At 32.3% G+C, this 14,776-nt stretch overlaps 1 protein-coding gene across 1 annotated transcript in view; it reads left to right on the top strand.

Moving 5' to 3' along the window:
• Positions 1–794: 794 nt before the first annotated feature.
• The window catches only part of P130cas (Serine_rich_CAS and FAT-like_CAS_C domain-containing protein p130CAS), a 165,721-nt gene continuing 151,739 nt past the window's right edge, over positions 795–14,776 (top strand). The window contains exon 1 of the mRNA XM_072021893.1: positions 795–1,192. Within this exon, the coding sequence (XP_071877994.1) occupies positions 1,148–1,192 (45 nt within the window). The 5' untranslated portion in view covers positions 795–1,147. The remainder of the gene's footprint in view (positions 1,193–14,776) is intronic.

The following is a 14,776-nucleotide window of genomic DNA, read 5'->3' as shown; positions in this document are numbered from 1 at the left end:
TACACTTTATAACGCTAATCATTTGCGATAATGGATAGATAGGTACCGGTAAAATGGTTCATTTAAAGAATCATTTGAAATACAAGAAGTTAGACTAAAAAAACGAGAAAATTAAATTTTGATCGATATTTTCATAAAACACATGTTTTACTATCACATCACATCACATGTTTTAATTAAATCTGGAATTTTCTAATGAAAGAATAAATATTAAATAAAATATCTTTTTTTAATGTTTTGCTATTTCATATTTCAGATTAAACATTACTATAATACAAGTTTAGAGTGATAAAAAAGTTATTTATTTCAATAATTCAAATATTATAAATCTATACATATAAAGTTATAAACCAGTCGTATGAAATAATAAAAGAAAAATGTTCTACAACTATTCCTATATTTTTTAAATTACCAATAGAATAGATAATTGTTATTACTATAGTAAAAAATTTTTAGTATAAACGTCTTCAACTTTCTATACTATTAATTCCATTAACATAGATTAAAACGGGGCGCCATCATTATACCTAGAACTTGCAAATTAATTAATCCTAAAGTATAAACAAACCCCCATTGAAAAGAAAATACTTTTCCCACTCATGAAAAACTTGATTAATATCAATATCTATTACGAATTGAGGCCATCATTCCCATGACAATTCCTTCATCGGTAGTCGATAGCGATTAAATTTCAGAAATACCATAGTGTCGGTATATGACGCGTTCGGGGGGATGATAGCTATTCGGATGTTTCCGTGATCGCTCGGTTACGCTCGGCTTTAGCTACATCGCCCGGACCCGTCAGTCTCGCGCATGATTTCGTAGTGAGAGGAAGCGTTCCTTCGTTTCGTTGCTTATTCTTCGACGCGGAAAAAATCAATCATATTTTCATAAACGACTAACGCTAAAACGATTAGTTTACTATATTAAAAAAGACGTAAAAGGACCATCGGGTGATAAACAAGTAGTGTGTCAAGACGATCGGTCAGTGATAAACGATTAGTGTTGAGTCGCTCGTGATCGATCCTTGTGTGTATCCTGTCAAGGTGTTTTCTACCGTTCTCTGGTCAGGATATTATGCTACCGATCGCGTGTGCTGTAAGATCGTTTTGACTCGAGGGGCAGTCGACTACAGATCACTGGCAAAATGTTACCACAGACCCCTGACATTATTCCTACGACTTTGAATCAGGTAAGCGAAAACGATTCGAATATTACTCTTGATTTATTTTACTCGTTCCGCGTAGTGACCTTCAACCTGAAAGTCTCTGCCTGTTTCGATACGGTCAGTGTGTTTTTACTGACGATGGCGAAACGCGAACGTTCTGTTTCCGTGACACGCGAGAGACGTTGTATTTATGCCTGTTCTAGGAATTTCTTACGCGTGAAATACATTCGAATTTTTGCTCTACTACCTTTTTTCTTTGTCTCTTTCGTTTCGTAATGTAAATTCGTTTCGTCAGCGTTGAGAAATTTGTGAAACGCCTTTGACGTGACTCGTCAGTTTTTATCGAAAATTTCGCGTAGATATGCATTAATATACCACAAATACGATACATAATCAATGTTCGATTATATCGATTTGCTAACGTGCGAAGTCGAAAGTAGTGGTAACCGCCAAATACCGATTGCGAGATTCTGTGTTGAATAACCTTACGTATTCTTCGTTACGTGAAGATAGGCATATAATAATTATTGTATAAGACTCGACGATTGGTCGAAATACTTGGGATATCGATTAAGCGAATGCAAACTGTCAGAAATGATCGATATTAATAATGCCTATTTTAACGAATTCAAGTTCACAGTATAATTTCCACGATTATTCAAAATATAAAAATTTTCTTTAGGAAATTCATTGATCTATCGAAAATTGTTTGAAATTACCAATAGTAATATACTATTTGCCATAAAATTATACGATTACAGTACAATATTTTGCAATTATTTTAAGTATATGAATCTTTTTTGTAATATTGATTATTCGAAATACGTATATCAGTTTACATATCGATTAATCAAATGAAAATAGTAGCGTTCAGTCTAACATTCATATTTATAGTACAAATTATTCCAAAGTATTCCAATTCCCTTGACAATATCGATTAATCGAATTGAAAATGTTTGAAATGATCGATATTAGGTATTGGTGCTTATTATAACAGTACTATATCACAGGTTGGGGCAACGCGCCATTCCTGTCAAGATGGCGTGGAAAAGACAAATATTTGCGGTTCGTAGTTGTCGGTTCAAGAACATCGTCTTGTGAGAACAAAAAGTTCCTTATATCGCACATCACGTTGTGTCAATATTACACGTTTACGTCTATGGTCCTTCCCAATGTAATAAACGTCAGTGGTAATTAGCGCTGGACGACAGGTTAGTTCATCGATAATGTCTCGGGAACCGATTAATCGAATTCCATTGGATTATTTTAAACGTGCGAACCCGCTGTGTGTCGCTTACACGTAACTGGCGTATCGTAAACGGGTTTCAAGTTCCTTGCCTCGCGAGCCATCGTATTTATTTCATAGAATGTACTTAGAATTCCGTTTCTTGCAACTGGTTGCAATTTAAGCTAAGGTTAAGTTAAGCGGCATGTGATATTTAATTAAAATGGTTATTGACCTTGAAAGCTGCCAGCAGGTACACATAACGTTTCTTCATTTTCGTAGGAAGCTACGTATGTATGGTATGTAGTAATAGTTGTACCTAGGAAATTATATTTCAGGTTCTATACTTTTTGATATTTACGTACAAGTTTTATATGTTATATACAGTTGAGGTTAGATTTTATCGACAATCTATATTCTATATCGATCCTAATTTCTAGTTTAATGAAAATTAGATCTTTCCTGATCTTTTTTCTAAATAGAAATTATTATCTAATTTAGAACGTCAGAAAGTTTGATATATTATACATATTTGAGGTTATACATATAGACTCTACTGACATTCCGTATTTAATATATAACTTAACTCTACTCTTATTCCATTAAAAATTAGAGCTGTCTGGTCTTCTTTTAGAATAAAAATGAATATTTAATAATTCCATGATTTTAAATAATTTTTAACTAAGCAGTATGTTTTTAAATAGTAGTAAAAATATATATGTAGAAATCATGATAGCAAATTTATATGCCGGAGAATATGACTTAAATAAACGATTGGAATGATAGTGCAACTTGGGTATGTTAAAAAAGCGAGTATATATTATCGTTTTTAGCAGTACTTGTTCACAATGGTTATAAAAGCAAACGAGCGTTTTCAGGCAAATAGATACAAGTACTATTTTGTAATCATAGGAAAAAGATAGAAAGATAGAGAATGACATTGAGCATACAATAGCTTTGCCTGTGTATCGCTTTTTATTACTAATACACAATGAAGAAACTCTCGGTTAAAGAATATTAAATGAAGTAAAAAAGAAGTTATCTCACCTTCCGGCCGACAAAATTGTTTAAGACGTCATTCTAGGTAACAGATGTTTATTTGATTAAATAGTCTTCTTTTTTGCAGAAATCATTTACTTTTTATCATTTCGCGATGACCATGATGAGCGTGGCAAATTTTATTATTATATGAAAAGTTTTGATTATGTTTAGTAATTTCAATTTTGTTGATGATCTTTTTTTCCACATATTAGTAATATTAACTCTTCTTTGGCAAACTGCGGTTTGCACTTATTTCTTTCCGAATTTTTATCTATATTTTATAAAGTGTCAAGTGATTAGTTATGCCGATAATGTACTGTTATACATATCTGTATACAATGTAGTAAAGACATGGATGTGCATTTTTGAATTTCGTCAGTTCTTTTGTAAGTTTAGAAAAATAAGAAGAATAGACTTAAACGTAAACGATCAACGATTTGCCTATGGAAGAAGGGTTAATATTGTACTATTAATTTTATTTATTTTTTTTTTATAATATTTTAATCCTCTATTCTGTTACTTGCTTATTAGATATTATGTTTGTTATTTCAAGCAATTGAGCTTCAATCTATTAGCATAACAGCTGTATAAGTGAACATTACAATTGTAACAATTATCGATGTTACCAGTGCAATTAACATTAAGAACAATATAAGCTACGTGTGTTTCTCTTTTTCATCAAACACAAGATAAAACACATAATGGCTATGTCTATAATACATAATGGAAACATACATAAGTATTGTGTTCGAAAACGATCATTTACATTTTTTGATTGTATTAATCATTCGTAAAAAATGTTAGAATTTCAAAGATTCTGCTGTGCTAGATAGTTAATATTACCTACATTTGTTTGTCTCTCTCATCAAAATAATAGAATATTCTCAATTAATGGAAAATAATTCAGGTGTATTTCGGTCTAGCCGCAACCACGCTTACGTTACCATAAATTCCATCAACAGCATCATCGCATTGATAGCAAACGCTCCTCTTCGCGTGATTCCGCTCCAATTAGAAAAGCGTAATCACTGCAAACCGCGATCATTGGCTTTATTGGCATCGATTGCCCACATGGATCTACTTATTCGCGGTTCTAAATTGCTCGAAATAATAAAAAGAGTTTTGTGATTCCCTGATTAAAGTGGCTAACCAATTATAAAATATTACATTTTCCGATTTTCTTTTCGTAAAATAGACGAACGCAGAACAAAAAATTTTGTTTCGAATCATTCGACGCATTTGATGTATTGATTCAATCTTTTGACTAAAATTATTAATTTCTTGGAAAGATGATAGGATATAGAAAGAAATAATATACTAAATTCGTCGACTAATTTGAAATATTGATTAATCTAGAATATTCGTCCTTTTAGATTTTGGGCTTCGTGAAATCCTTCCTTGCTTCGTTAATTAAAATCTTTATCGGCTTGAAATATCGGCTTTTTGATTAATATCATTCAGTTTCACATAGCGTAGAAGAATACAGGACAAAGTAATTCGTCAAAATTTCTATCTGGAATATCAGAATATATTAGGTTGTCTGAAATGTTTCTTTCGTTTTGTAAGGAAATAATAGACGCACAATGTTGTTTGTTTTATATTAGTTTATTGAATTATGCACGAATATAATAATAGAAATATAACGAAACGGATCATAATCCAATAAAATAATATAAAACAGAAATTGTTGTTCATTTATTATCATCTTATGAAACGAAAGAAACTTTTCGGACGACCCAATGTATAATGAATATAAAGTATAGAACAAAATAATTGTAACGAACCTAGAATATCAATTATTTAACAAAAATATCTGTCAATTTAGGATACAAACATTCTGATTACAATTTTCGACTGATTACAATTATCAAGTCACCGATTGAAATCATTCGGTCAAAGATTTTTATCAACTTGGAATGTAAATATTATGACTAAGATTCCCACGCATTGGAAAGATGAATCCTGTGACAAAAATTTTCAGAATTCTATATTTGACTCATTGATTTTAATCTCGCCGGATTTCTGTAGCGGGGCGGAAGTGGTTCCGTTTGCCGATGTCATCCTATTTTCCGGGTACTCTGATGACTGGAAACACGCCCACTACTGCCTCTCTCCTCGACAGGTTTCACTGTCGCGGATTTCGTCGAACTTGAACGGCACGCTCGTTTCAGGTTTATCGTTCGTGGAAAGGTGCGTGACGTACGTGGCCAGAGAATTCTTAAGGCAGACTCTTATCGATTGTTTCGAAAGTCGACACTGCGTTGCTCGCTCTGCATGGTTACGAACAGAATTCGTACTTTTCGAAATAAAATCGATAATGCGATTTTATAAATTTATCTCGCATAGCTACGTTAGTATTTCACATTTGTATTACGAAAGCGAGATTTTTGTTTCGTAGTTACGTCTCCGAAGAGTCAAACAGGTGTTTTAATTATGTAACTTGTTTTGTACTCGTTACTGACGTTTTCTATGTAGCAAATTTCTTTGAGACAGAGGAGTTCCATTTTGTAGAGTTTAAAATATTTTTGTTGAAGTAATTGGTATGCTAATAAGCTGTCTTTAATTAAAAAATAAATTACATTTATATAATTATATTTTTAATTATTATAACGAATGCGAATTTATTCTATGAATAAATTCTGTTTAATTTTATTAAAAAATGAGCTTAAATAGTGCAATGCATATACAGAATACATCGACAAAAGTTAGATTCAGATGAATTTCATATCTTCTTTACTCGTTCTTTTATTCTAGGGATAAATTTTATCTACTTCTATTTTATCCTTATCTTAAATATAAAAGATAGTTATTAATAACTTTTTATTTTTTAACTTCGAAGAAACTGGAGGGTACTTAGGATACACTAAAGAGCCATAAAAGTGTTTTAAACTGTTTATCATTCGGTCGTAAAAATGCTAATGACTCGACAGCTTCGAAAAAATGAAACATAATTTTTGCCGTGTCATACTCACCCATTGAAATCGTCTAAACGCGTCTGCCTCGTAGTCTTTATCTGCTATAAAAATATTAAAAGATGACCTGTTTCTGATGTACACGCATAAGAAGGATATTTGAATGACATTGCAGTCCCTGTATAACACGATCGTGATTTTCATAACAGATATTGGCGCAGAGTAATGCTTTGAATTAATGTTGTAATCACGGTATATATCGATCTGCACTATCGATTCTGTAACTTTCAATTATTAGCAGTTTGACATGCTTCAGCAATTCCAACTACGAAATTACAAATTTCATAGTACGATTTTATTTGCATTTCTGAATATAAATGTGAATTTTTTACCTTGTAATTTGTTAGGCTAATTCTCTGTTGAGAAGTTATTCAGAAAATTCTCGAGATAGTTAAATAAAATTACGAACTTGAGAAATGTTTATTTATATATAGTATATTTAAATAATTATAATTAAGATGTTATGACGAAGAGAAATAGCTATATTGTAATCATGTTTTCATATTCATAAGAGTTAAAATTAAATTTGCCAAAAGGACCTGCATACGTATTTCTGATGATTATAAAAATATAGTAAATCTGAAAATCATATCGACAAGTTTGATAGTTCTGTTGTTAAGAATCCATTAAAACGTTCTTATTGATCAAGAAAATTTTAATTCTTGAAATTCCGTATAATAAAACCAAATCCAATAAAATACTTTTATCTGAACTTTTGGCACTGGAAACGACGACAAACTCGCGAGCACCAACGATGCCATTGAAACTTTCTCACGAAACTTGTTAGGAGACCTTTCCACTCTTTTCGGAGAACTGGTCGCGTAAATACAAGAATATTTTTACTAAATTACTTCATTAACTTCTGTTCTCGCATCTTCTTGATTGTATCTCGAAAGCATCAAAAAAACATTATTGAAAAGACTTTGTTTAGGTAGTATTTTGTACTTACGAAAAAGTTCCATCGGGCGAAAGAATTAATATTTAAATAACCATTCTGAATTTTGTACTATGCCGGTGATGGCTTCGAAGGACGATAAGTTCAACGTCGTTATTAATGCAAACCGCGTCGAGTAGTCGAGGAATTATTTATCGAGATGTCTTCATTGTCAGAGTGAACCTTGAACTTCGAAATTCCATTCAGTAAAACTATTATTACATCGAGTACAAAACTCTCTACTCTCATCCTTGATATTTAAATAACTGTTTTAAATCTTCTTCTTGCTTCCCATCAACCGCAGAGAACAATGAGAAAGAGATCTTTTCACTGAATCACCGTCCAGTTTTAGACCAACGTCTGGAGTCTGAAAGGAACTGCTTCTTAACTCAGCAACAAACTATTGCTGTTCTATTTGCGGCCTTGATATTAATTGCTATTTAAGATAACGGCGAAAGCGTACGTAGGAAAGATACATTGGCACACATTCGTTGCCATTTACGGAAACGTACGAGTATGTATAATGCATACGGTTGGTTGCTCAATGATCCAGAGTATAATAAATACGTTGAAGTGATTCGCAGAAATTTCTTAATCATTCATATGTTTATTTGCGTATCGATTAAGCGTGCTTACACAACTACTTACAGCGTCCGATATGATTATGTATATGTATTGTACGTACATGTACGGTCATATTATTGCTAATTGGTGGTTTTGTGTGGGTGGATATCGATATAAAAGTACGTGGAAGGTTAATTATTATTATACGGAAACATCGAGTTAATCAAAATGGTAATGAAAACGTTACCTGATACGAGATGCTTGGTCAGTATCTTTTGTTATGGGTCTAATGCGATGATAGATCTAACCATACGCATAACCGTAAGGATAATTAGATAATTAAATAAACAATGACTAATTTTATAGAATGAAAAGATAACTATAAATTTCCGTTAGATGTTTCTAAACACTAATACAAACATGAAATCTCTGTTACTCTTCGATAAAAAGAACATATTCTTATATTGTTAACTGTAAACTATTAGGTTGTCCCAAAAGTTCCTTTCTTTTTATACGGAATTAGTAGGTGCACAATATGTTTTGTTTTATATTATTTTATTGAATTATGATCAATTTTGAAGTAATAGAAGTGGGCCATATACAATTCAATAAAATAATATGAAAGAAAAAAATGCTGTGCATCTATCATTTCCTCATAAAACGGAAGAAACTTTTCGGACAACCTAATATTATGTAAAACGGAAACGATACGTTTAAACCGGAAAGACACGTAAAGAAAATTAAAAGAATTATAAATAAAAAAGAAATCGTTATATTCAATTATATAAATGAAGAAATATGTACATTATAACCCGTAAAGTCAGTCGCGTTCGTGCCAGTAGTTTAAGGCTTAAGATTATTTCTAAGGATTAATTAATTAATTCATAATAAGATTATTTGAAGATTGTTTCTACTGCAAATTTAAAAAATTATCTCGTATGATTCTATTTCTTAGAAAAATATGATTTATATATGAGAAAGTTTAGTACTAGTTAATAATGTGATAAATAAATCTGATGATAAATAATGTGGTAAATAAAGTCTGCGCATATTATCGAATTATAGTTTGGTTACCACTATTCTTTTATCACGCTTATTTCATGCAAATACCACGCAAGACGATCACAGCAGATTTCGCAAGAGTGGAAATGACGTGATCGCGAAGTAAAAAGGGAAGATTAAGATGGAACGTCGATAGTATGATAAATGAAGGAAAGTATTCGCAACGTTAAGACATTAACGTCGCATGTCTGAGGCACGTTAAAGGGCCATGAGCTCGCATTAAAAGGAGAATGGGGTCAGTTTGGTAATTTTGAGGAAGCTCGAATACAATCGATCGATAATTGAATATATACGTATGTATATCCGACAAAAATTTGGAACTAAGTAAAATTAGTTTGATATTAACAATAACTGCGCTATGAAAGATGAAATGCAGCTTTGTTTCGAACACTAGATAATAATAATTTATAATAAATCTTTACTAATAATACAGATATTTAGTATAAGGTTTTTCGATTAATCAATCTTTTTCAATATAAAGCATAAACTTTGGTTTTAATTATTAGTAACTTTCATCTTTATTTTAAATAGAAATTGATATTAGATTCCATGAATTCGTTTTAATTTTAGACAACGTAACAAATAGAATAACGTAAAGTTTACGTAAGATTTAAACGTGTATTTGTTTCAAATAAAATATAATCGGCCGTGAAAATATCTTTCGCGGGTATTATTTCCATATTGACAAATTTTATCCTTTCGTTGAATTGAACAAACAAACTTCTCAATTCCACGATATTGATACAAAAGGAGCTGCACTTGTTACTTTCAACGAGCGCAGACTTTTCAAAAAATAAAAAGGAGAAAATGTTTTGGTATTTCATTTTTCTCGTATTCTTTGATTTGTTCCAAATATAAGAACGTTCCTCAGATGTATCACAACACTAACTTGACTTACACCAGCATGATTCACATATCGACACGATTAAGTTTAGGTTCTCCCACGGTATTCGTCTAAAATTTAAATCTCAGTCAAATATAATGTTCTCCAAAATACTATACGCTTCATCGATAGTTGTCTCAGCTGCGACTTCATCGAAACGAGCAAATCCACGTTCCACGTTACGAAGAATTATAAAAATACAAAATTTAATAACGAATCATCTCGAAGAGCAGTTCTACGCAAAAGAAATGAACGCGATTATTTCTACGATGGAAAAGAACAGAGGACTTTAATGATGTAGATTTACTATTCTTCGAGCGCTTGCTTTGTGTTAACGATCACGTTATGTGTTAACGACGCCGCTCTCGACCTCCTTGTCACGAACACTGTGACTTCTGTGGCATCGAGCTTTGTGTGCCGGCTTTTGCGTTCTTTGACGACGAAAACGTATTACTAGCCGCTGCTCGACAGCTGAATATATGTACACTGTGATTTAAATTCCTCGTTCCTGCGCGTTTGTCCTAACAGAAATGCCTCTAATTGTTGTCGTATCAACCAGAGGAGAGGAATTATGGAATTCGAGATACTTCATTCGATTTGTGTTGAAGCGCTACTCGAACGTATAGTGGCTCACGAAAGTGCTCGTAAATTTACTATAGAAGACTTTCGTACGTATATCGTGCGTATATTGTATAAAGTTATATAAAATATGATATAACACAGTTTGAAATTTCGGTAACACTGTAATGAAACGCAAAATTGCTATGATTACGTATATTGACAAAATTTTAAATCAATCGGAAAATATAGTAGAAATTAGAAGATATTTGTTACAATCTTATATTTAGTAAAAAAATTAGTATACGGTATGAATAGCCACCTTAAGTTCGTAATAATGTCGAATGGTATCAAACGGAGTATGTATTGGGTTGGCAACTAAGTGACTGCGGGTTTTGTCAATACCACCTAATGACAAAATCCGCAATCACTTATTTGCCAAGCCAATAGTATTTTGGAGCATATATTTTATTAGACTTCTTGGAGCATATATTTAATTAAGACTTAAATTTTAAACAAATATTGTAGAAACTAAAGCGATGCATGCAGCTGTATGTGTTACATGTACAGTGAGTTGTGAATCATGATTGTTTAAGTCAATTCACTGCTATTTTTTTATAAGATACTGTTATGTATTTATTGTTAAAGATTCAATATATTTCTAAAAACTGTAAGAACATGTTTTAGTATGAAACTAAATAGAACGTGTTTCTATCCGATCAAACTTGAATGGTCAAAGTATTGATATTAATATTCAGCTCACGGTCAAATGTCTGTCTCAAATTCTTTTTGTAATCTATACTATTGGCGCCATAAACGCATTTTTCTTGAGATAAGATAAATGATAATTACTATGGATTTATCATCGACTTATGAAATAGTCGGGAGAAACATAAAAAAGTGCCTGAGAAAGAGCCGGGTCAAAAACCCGACTCGAAACACGCACTTTTACAAATCTAAGTGTATTAACCTCTTCCCGGTCTAACATCTTTCACAAAAGCTTGGTATTTCCAGTATGTAATTTCTACGATAGAATTATTGCAACAAGAGAGTATTTTATAATAAAAATTAAGGTTGAATAAATACACAAAGAAATTATACAATTTTGAAAATTTCTCATTTTATGATAAAATAAATTGAAAAAAATTCTCATTAAGATTAATTCGCGATATATAAAACTTATATAAATACACGCAGGGATTAATTGTGTATTTTTTATAAATTTAAGTAGAGTAAACATTAATGCTCGATTATGTTTCTCTCCCTGTATGAACGAAAACACGGTTTTACGAATCGTAAAATTTCTCCAATTAATTTTGATAGATTCGACGTGTATGTTCGTGAATAAGCACCGGTGCTCGACCCACTTTCGGGTCAGTATTAATATTTCGTTCATTCGTCCCGCTTGTCCGAGTAATTTTGTGAAGAAGCCGATACTCGGGCTCTTTTACGGTGTAATCCGAAAAAATTGGAAATCCTCACGCGCTTCACGAATTCCTCATCGACTTTTTTCCCTGTCTCGTGGGAAGAAATTATAAACGACGTTCTTGCGAGAAAATATAAGAAATAATCCATGGAATCGGTTATCGCTCACGTTTACCTTTTGCTCGATACCTTTGTTCGTAAATTGTTTCTGCACAATGGGTTCGTTGAATTAGCTATAATAATTAAGGAATTCCAATTGTATGCATTTGATTAATTATAAGTTACGTGCTAATTAACTACAGCCTTTTGATCATCGCAATGAAGAAATCGGTCCTAACGAAGTGCTGGATATAGAAGGTTTCATTTCTTATCAGATAATGTATATACATAGATCCTCTACTTTAGATGAAGATATATTATTGGTAGATTAAAAGTCTGTTAATTATTGCTAGGATTATCTAATTCACTTAAAAGGGTTATTCAATATAAAATTGAAAGACGGATGATAGAATGCAGTAATTTTCAATTTTTAATTAAGATCTTTATTAGAAAATTTTTTTAATTGCGTAATAATGATGGATTTTTATGGTAGGTGAAAGTAACAGGGAATGAATTAAATATATGGTGGGTCACTCTATCATTATGTCAGCATAATATATTCTCCTTAGAATTAGAACGTCTAACTACTAATAGTTGATCGAATGATTAATAGTAATCCAGGTTGACATTGAAGAGTTAATTATAATCTAGGAAGATCTTCCCATACGTTTTGAAGTACTTTAACGAACGATCATTATTTCGAGAGAAGAACTTGCTTGATCGTTACAATGTTAGAATCTGACGTTTTGTTAAATTATTAAGTTGAGGGGAAATCAGGCTTTATAAAAACATGTTTCTTTGATATGTTACTTTATGAATATTTTTCTGCAGTATCCTCGTTTTTACAAGTTTAAATTAATTTATGCAGATTTAAGGCTAACATGTATTCGTTTCGAGACGCAGAAAGCATTAATTCATTAATTAATTATTATATTATTTATTGCACAATTCCTCGTGTTTTGTATTTACACTAATGTAGGCATCGTGATAATTGTCCTCAATTCCAATATCGTTCAATCGAGACACTTTTCTAAAGAAAGCGTTAAAAGTTACATAGCCCCTAAAATATCATTTTTTCAGTCAAGTTTCTAGCAATTTATGTTTCATTGTTTATTTGTATCGAACGTGCTATTCTATTTAACGTAGCTTCAAAAATAGCTACTTTTTAACAAAACTTTCTCCAGAAAGAATTGCCGGAACCTTATGTCAGAAAATTATATAATCTCCACGGCCGTAAAATATATTGCAGACTTAGTTTCTCATAGCCTCAAAGCGCAAAATCTGCCAGAGAAGTAATTTGCATACACGACAGGGGCGGAAAATTACGTTTCACGTAAGAAGTATTTCTTTTCGTCGAGTGTTCTCTTTCCACGCGTTTATACGACATTTTTACTTTGCTCAACGACTATGTACCGGTGCTACAGTACCTTTACTCTTTCAACAACCACTTTTTAGTGACCTATATACCGTTCAACTCGTAAATGCTTCTTCCTTAACGTCCTCTGCCACCCTACTTTACCTTAACGTCGCACTATCGCTTTTATCACACCCGGTACGTAATATTTTATCATTACCAGGTAAACCTTTTTTCCTTTAAACTTAAATGGTTATCATTATCCAGTCGTTTCATCGAAAGAATTCCATTACGTTCTCATTAAGAGAGAGTATCGCGTTACAGTGAGACGGTCTAACGTTGCGAACACAACCGACCGATCTAACTTCTAAAAGGCAAGGTCCACTTCCTAATGAGATTTCGCCAACGATAGCGTAATTAGGGGTGGTCGTGGCGTGTGATGGTTTCCAGCTTTAAACGCACCCTCGCTTCCTCTTCAGCCCCCGCTGAGTGTCTTAATCGCGTTGTCTTAATGTGTTTTAATTCACCGTTAGCCGCACTCCTGATTATCCGCCGGCTACTCGTCCAGAGAATGGCCATTGCGAAATGGAAGGGGAACGAACTGCCCTTTCCTCGTTTTATGGACACACTACCGGTCACATGGAAGCATATGGCACAAAAACGTGGTTGCCGGGACTTGGTGTGGCTTTCGATCCTGATAGGAGGATGTTCCACTAGATCCATGAGATTGCCGATGTTTTATGTAGATTCATATCTTTGTGAATATTAGTTAAAAAATGAAATCTAAGCGGAGAATCGTTTTGCCTGCTAAATGTCGTAACGAGTGTTATACTTTCGATATTTTGTATGCTTCTTCATATTACGTGTTATCTATGCATTTTTTTCATCGTCGAATTTCTCATAAAAATCCACAGTCGAGTTACCCTACTTTCGATCTTTCGGTAGTGTGATTTAGCGAATTCAGGATAAACGATTTAGGAAATAATTGTTTCCTTGATCTTAGGAATTTTTGTATTTTTTATATTAAGTGCGATAGGTATATACTTTCAGTTTTTCCTAGGAAACTAACAATTGCATTACACACGATGACGTTTAGAATCTAAAATTTATGATAATTTTATTTAGAAGCACGTTCGAGTTTCTCATAGTCTATAACTTTGTTCGAGGTTTTAACAGGAAATGAATTGCACTGTTATAGAGTTTCCTTTCAGATGTGCATAGTATTCAAGCGTTATTAAGACGAAAGAATTATATTAGAAACTCATTCGTGTTGTGGAGGTAATCACGAAAGACCGATGAAATTTTATTGATACGATTAAAGTAGATATAATAATATAAAAAATGTCAATTCGAAATATGTTTTTAATTTAAAGATTCTAAAGGAACACTTTAATATCTAAGGAACATTTGTAATATAAGCTTAACATAAGCCGTAATATAAGCTTTGGCATTTGTTGAATTGCATGAATCGTGTAGTAGTATAATTTGATT

This window comes from Bombus fervidus, chromosome 2 (assembly GCF_041682495.2).
Source record: "Bombus fervidus isolate BK054 chromosome 2, iyBomFerv1, whole genome shotgun sequence".
In the NCBI taxonomy this organism is placed as follows: domain Eukaryota; kingdom Metazoa; phylum Arthropoda; class Insecta; order Hymenoptera; family Apidae; genus Bombus; species Bombus fervidus.
The sequence above is the reverse complement of the archived record's forward strand: the minus strand, read 5'-3'. Positions and strand labels throughout refer to the sequence as shown.